The sequence below is a fragment of the Oncorhynchus mykiss genome, chromosome 21, assembly GCF_057628025.1.
Source record: "Oncorhynchus mykiss isolate SJ-2025 chromosome 21, ASM5762802v1, whole genome shotgun sequence".
NCBI classification, from domain to species: domain Eukaryota; kingdom Metazoa; phylum Chordata; class Actinopteri; order Salmoniformes; family Salmonidae; genus Oncorhynchus; species Oncorhynchus mykiss.
The window spans coordinates 898,492-905,000 of NC_143042.1; the positions used below are offsets into that span (position 1 = coordinate 898,492).

Here is a 6,509-nt window from a genome sequence, read left to right on the forward strand (position 1 = left end):
GAGATACATTTCAGAGTCTATGAGACACTAAAGAGTCCTGTCTAGAGAATCCCTGTCTAGAGAATCCCTGTCTAGAGATACATTTCAGAGTCTATGAGACACTAAAGAGTCCTGTCTAGAGAATCCCTGTCTAGAGAATCCCTGTCTAGAGATACATTTCAGAGTCTATGAGACACTAAAGAGTCCTGTCTAGAGAATCCCTGTCTAGAGAATCCCTGTCTAGAGATACATTTCAGAGTCTATGAGACACTAAAGAGTCCTGTCTAGAGAATCCCTGTCTAGAGAATCCCTGTCTAGAGATACATTTCAGAGTCTATGAGACACTAAAGAGTCCTGTCTAGAGAATCCCTGTCTAGAGAATCCCTGTCTAGAGAATCCCTGTCTAGAGAGTCACTGTCTAGAGATACATTTCAGAGTCTATGAGATACTAAAGAGTCCTGTCTATAGAGATACTAAAGAGTCCTTATGAGGTTTAAAAAGCCCAGATGAATTGGATCTGTATTTCAACATCAACAGCCCGCTCCCAGAATAGATATCATTGCTGAAACATACTTTCCCTGTTGTTACGGCGAGTGGTGAGCATTCGTGTGGCTTGAATGTCTCAATAATACTGTTGTTGCTCGAGTGTCTCAATAATAGTGTTGTTTTTCCATCTCCTAACTCTAACCTTTCAACGGGGGACAACGGAAATAAAAACACGACTAGGTTTCCTGTTCCCCAAAACCATCAGAGAACTGTCATCATAGAGAGGAACAACAACAAACTATCTCTAACAACCAAAGCAAAAGGTAGCAGCAAAGAAATGGCATCAAAGGTCATTTAAATTCATATTCCCAGATCTCAAGATCTAGGCTGTATCCCAAAAGGGCACCCTAGTCCCTAAATAGTGCACTACTTTTCACAGGAGTTCTGTGTACTGTTATAATCTCCACCCGGGCACAGCCAGAAGAGGACTGGCCTCCCCTCATAGCCTGGTTCCTCTCTAGGTTTCTTCCTAGGTTTTGGCCTTTCTAGGGAGTTTTTCCTAGCCACCGTGCTTCTACACCTGCATTGCTTGCTGTTTGGGGTTTTAGGCTGGGTTTCTGTACAGCACTTTGAGATATCAGCTGATGTAAGAAGGACTTTATAAATACATTTGATTGATTGATTGATTGATTGATATGGGCCGTGATGAAATTTAGGGTTCTATAAAAGGAATAGGGTTCTATAAAGGGAATAGGGTTCTATATAAGGAATAGGGTTCTATAAAGGGAATAGGGTTCTATAAAGGAATAGGGTTCTATAAAGGGAATAGGGTTCTATAAAGGGAATAGGGTTCTATAAAGGGAATAGGGTTCTATAAAGGGAATAGGGTTCTATAAGGGAATAGGGTTCTATAAAGGGAATAGGGTTCTATAAAGGGAATAGGGTTCTATAAAGGGAATAGGATTCTATAAAGGAATAGGGTTCTATAAAGGGAATAGGGTTCTATAAAGGGAATAGGGTTCTATAAAGGGAATAGGGTTCTATAAAGGGAATAGGGTTCTATAAAGGGAATAGGGTTCTATAAAGGGAATAGGGTTCTATAAAGGGAATAGGGTTCTATAAAGGGAATAGGGTTCTATAAAGGGAATAGGGTTCTATAAAGGGAATAGGGTCTATAAGGGAATAGGGTTCTATAAAGGGAATAGGGTTCTATAACGGAATAGGGTTCTATAAAGGGAATAGGGTTCTATAAAGGGAATAGGGTTCTATAAAGGGAATAGGGTTCTATAAAGGGAATAGGGTTCTATAAAGGGAATAGGGTTCTATAAAGGGAATAGGGTTCTATAAAGGGAATAGGGTTCTATAAAGGGAATAGGGTTCTATAAAGGGAATAGGGTTCTATAAAGGGAATAGGGTTCTATAAAGGGAATAGGGTTCTATAAAGGGAATAGGGTTCTATAAAGGGAATAGGGTTCTATAAAGGGAATAGGGTTCTATAAAGGGAATAGGGTTCTATAAAGGGAATAGGGTTCTATAAAGGGAATAGGGTTCTATAAAGGGAATAGGGTTCTATAAAGGGAATAGGGTTCTATAAAGGGAATAGGGTTCTATAAAGGGAATAGGGTTCTATAAAGGGAATAGGGTTCTATAAAGGGAATAGGGTTCTATAAAGGGAATAGGGTTCTATAAGGGAATAGGGTTCTATAAAGGGAATAGGGTTCTATAAAGGGAATAGGGTTCTATAAAGGGAATAGGGTTCTATAAAGGGAATAGGGTTCTATAAAGGGAATAGGGTTCTATAAGGGAATAGGGTTCTATAAAAGGAATAGGGTTCTATAAAGGGAATAGGGTTCTATAAAGGGAATAGGGTTCTATAAAGGGAATAGGGTTCTATAAAAGGAATAGGGTTCTATAAAGGGAATAGGGTTCTATAAAGGGAATAGGGTTCTATAAAGGGAATAGGGTTCTATAAAGGGAATAGGGTTCTATAAAGGGAATAGGGTTCTATAAAGGGAATAGGGTTCTATAAAGGGAATAGGGTTCTATAAAGGGAATAGGGTTCTATAAAGGGAATAGGGTTCTATAAAGGGAATAGGGTTCTATAAAGGGAATAGGGTTCTATAAAGGGAATAGGGTTCTATAAAGGGAATAGGGTTCTATAAAGGGAATAGGGTTCTATAAAGGGAATAGGGTTCTATAAAGGGAATAGGGTTCTATAAAGGGAATAGGGTTCTATAAAGGGAATAGGGTTCTATAAAGGGAATAGGGTTCTATAAAGGGAATAGGGTTCTATAAAGGGAATAGGGTTCTATAAAGGGAATAGGGTTCTATAAAGGGAATAGGGTTCTATAAAGGGAATAGGGTTCTATAAAGGGAATAGGGTTCTATAAAGGGAATAGGGTTCTATAAAGGGAATAGGGTTCCATGTGGAATGCAGGACGACAGGACAGAAAGCTGTAGGGGGGATTCTAGAATGGTCTAAGTAGTGGGTACATGACCATGATTCAGAGTCTCTAGCTTCTCTTCATATTGGCCATAATGATATCCCCATCCCATTAGGACAGTCACCATTAGGACAGTAACTAACTAAGCAGTAACTGTGTAGTAACTAAGCAGTAACTGTGTAGTAACTAAGCAGTAACTGTGTAGTAACTAAGCAGTAATGTTGTGGTAGCTAAGCAGTAACTGTGTAGTAACCAAGCAGTAACTGTGTAGTAACTAAGCAGTAACTGTGTGGTAACTAAGTAGTAACTGTGTAGTAACTAAGCAGTAACTGTGTAGTAACTAAGCAGTAGTAACTAAGCAGTAAATGTGTAGTAACTAAGCAGTAACTTTGTAGTAACTAAGCAGTAGTAACTAAGCAGTAACTGTGTAGTAACTGTGTAGTAACTAAGCAGTAACTGTGTAGTAATTAAGCAGTAACTGTGTAGTAACAAAGCAGTACATGTGTAGTAACTAAGCAGTAACTGTGTAGTAACTAAGCAGTAACTGTGTAGTAACTAAGCAGTAACTGTATGGTAACTAAGCAGTAACTGTGTGGTAACTAAGCAGTAAATAAGCAGTAACTGTGTGGTAACTAAGCAGTAACTGTGTAGTAACTAAGCAGTAACTGTGTGGTAACTAAGCAGTAAATAAGCAGTAACTGTGTAGTAACTAAGCAGTAACTGTATGATAACTAAGCAGTGACTGTGTGGTAACTAAGCAGTACATAAGCAGTAACTGTGTAGTAACTAAGCAGTAACTGTGTAGTAACTAAGCAGTAACTGTATGTGAGTAACACTAATATAACATGGTTGACCACACCTTAGTAACAGACAGGTTTTGTGGTCAGGTCTAAGAAAAAGACAGGGTTCAACGTCATGAACGGTTCAAGAAGGCCTTCTCACCACAAACATTTTTAGATTTAGAGGATTGTTGCACCAATCTGACAAATCATTGTTAATAAATCAGTAACAAATCCCCAAAGAGATATTGGGAGAACTGGTAAGGCAGGAAATGAAGGATCGCGAATATAAAGGCATCTCTCTCTCTCTCTCTTGACGCGTTGTGAGAGTGTGGCTGGCGGGGACATTGACAGGTCAGCAGGACTCTTCCAGGGCGTTGACCACCTGCTCCAGGATGTCGGGGCAGTGGTCAGCGATCTGCTGCAGGACACAGTTAGCATGCTCCTGGAGTTCTGCACTCTCCCTCTCACACACCGCCAGCTCCGACTCCAACTGATGGGGTGAGAAAGAGGAGGGAGAGGGAGGGAGAGGGGGAGGGGAGAGGGAGGGAGAGGGGGAGGGAGAGGGGAAGGGGAGAGGAGAGAGAGGAGAGAGAGGGGGAGGGGAGAGAGAGGGGGGAGAGGAGAGAGAGGGGGAGGGGCGAGAGAGGGGGAGAGGGAGGGAAAGAGAGATTAGAGAGAGAGGGGGAGAAGAGAGAGAGGAGGGGGAAAAAGAGAGAGAGGGGGAGAGGAGAGAGAGGGGGCGGGAGAGAGGAGAGAGAGGGGGGAGAGGGAGGGAAAGAGTGATATGAGAGAGGGGGGAGAGGGAGGGGAGGGGAGGGGAGAGAAAGGGGAGAGGGAGGGAAAGAGAGATTAGAGAGAGAGGGGGAGAAGAGAGAAGGGGGGAGAAGAGAGAGGGGGAAAATGAGAGAGAGGGGGGAGAGAAGGGAGAGAGGAGAGAGAGTGGGCAGGAGAGAGGAGAGAGAGGGGTAGAGGGAGGGAAAGAGAGATAAGAGAGAGAGGGGGAGAAGAGAGAGAGGGGGGAGAAGAGAGAGGGAAAGAGAGATTAGAGAGAGAGGGGGAGAAGAGAGAGAGGGGGAAAGGAGAGAGAGTGGGAAGAGTAGAGCGAGGGGGGAGAAGAGTGAGGGGGGGAGAAGAGAGAGAGGGGGGAGAGAGAGAGAGGGGAGAGGAGAGAGAGAAATGTTAAAAACATGTATTTTCTAACGTCACATCATAGGTCAGGTACATCATAGGTCAGGTACATCATAGGTCAGGTACATCATAGGTCAGGTACATCATAGGTCAGGTACATCATAGGACAGGTACATCATAGGACAGGTACATCATAGGACAGGTACATCATAGGACAGGTACATCATAGGACAGGTACATCATAGGTCAGGTACATCATAGGTCAGGTACATCATAGGTCAGGTACATCATAGGTCAGGTACATCATAGGTCAGGTACATCATAGGTCAGGTACATCATAGGTCAGGTACATCATAGGTCAGGTACATCATAGGTCAGGTACATCATAGGTCAGGTACATCATAGGTCAGGTACATCATAGGTCAGGTACATAGCAACAAATAAACATAAACAACAAAACAGTGGGAGAAAACACGTGGACTTCAGAACCATAAAGATCAAATATTTCAGAGTGACTTTCTGGACAGATGGTCTTTCTGGTCAGTGGAGAGAGAAGGACCTCCATGGTAGACAGCCTGACTGACTGGCCTTAAGCCTCCCAGGGCTGATGAGTCTGTACAGATACCTCCCTCTGTCCTCCTCCTTCCCTCCTCCCTCTGTCCTCCTCCTTCCCTCCTCCCTCTATCCCTTCTTTCTTCTCTTTTCTTCTCTGAGAGGTGAGAGGTCACAGGAAATGGGTAGCTAGTGCACTGTAAAGGAGTGAGCAGAGGAGAGCAGAGGAAGAGAAAGAGAGAGCTAGAGAGGGAAAGAAAGAGGGACTGCGTGATTTAGAGAGGGGGAACATCCGTGTGAGTTAATCTCTCCACCTATTCTCCCCCGCCAGCTCTCCTTGTCCTTCTCCTCTCCCCCTCCATCTCTCCTTGTCCTTCTCCTCTCCTCCTCCTCTTCTCCCCCTCCAGCTCTCCTTGTCCTTCTCCTCTCCCCCTCCTCTTCTCCCACCCCATCTCTCCCTGTCCTTCTCCTCTCCTCCTCCTCTTCTCCCCCTCCATCTCTCCCTGTCCTTCTCCTCTCCTCCTCCTCTTCTCCCCCTCCATCTCTCCCTGTCCTTCTCCTCTCCTCCTCCTCTTCTCCCCCTCCATCTTTCCTTGTCCTTCTCCTCTCCTCCTCCTCTTCTCCCCCTCCATCTCTCCCTGTCCTTCTCCTCTCCTCCTCCTCTTCTCCCCCTCCATCTCTCCCTGTCCTTCTCCTCTCCTCCTCCTCTTCTCCCCCTCCATCTCTCCCTGTCCTTCTCCTCTCCTCCTCCTCTTCTCCCCCTCCATCTTTCCTTGTCCTTCTCCTCTCCTCCTCCTCTTCTCCCCCTCCATCTCTCCCTGTCCTTCTCCTCTCCTCCTCCTCTTCTCCCCCTCCATCTTTCCTTGTCCTTCTCCTCTCCTCCTCTACCTCTTCCCCTTCCACCTCTCCACCTGGCCCAGGGTCACCCCCTCTCTCTCCCCCATAAACCCCCCCTCCCTCTCCCTCTCCCTGGACCATGGATCCACAGTTGATCCCCTCTTCACATCCACATCCCCAACCTTCACCAACTCACTAAACCCATTTAAATTCTCCTGGAACGCTCCATTCCTCCACCAACTCACTAAACCCATTTAAATTCTCCTGGAACACTCCATTCCTTCACCAACTCACTAAACCC

The 6,509-nt window shown here is 44.8% G+C and overlaps 1 protein-coding gene across 6 annotated transcripts in view; it reads right to left on the minus strand.

Moving 5' to 3' along the window:
- Positions 1 to 2,098: 2,098 nt before the first annotated feature.
- The window catches only part of LOC110513868 (ELKS/Rab6-interacting/CAST family member 1), a 541,524-nt gene continuing 537,113 nt past the window's right edge, over positions 2,099 to 6,509 (minus strand). For all 6 annotated transcript variants that reach the window (XR_016490094.1, XR_016490093.1, XM_090213395.1 and 3 more), the window contains one exon: positions 2,099 to 4,181. Coding sequence is in view for 4 of the 6 variants with exons in the window: in XM_090213395.1 (XP_090069521.1) it covers positions 4,044 to 4,181 (138 nt within the window). In the remaining 2 variants the exon portion in view is untranslated. The remainder of the gene's footprint in view (positions 4,182 to 6,509) is intronic.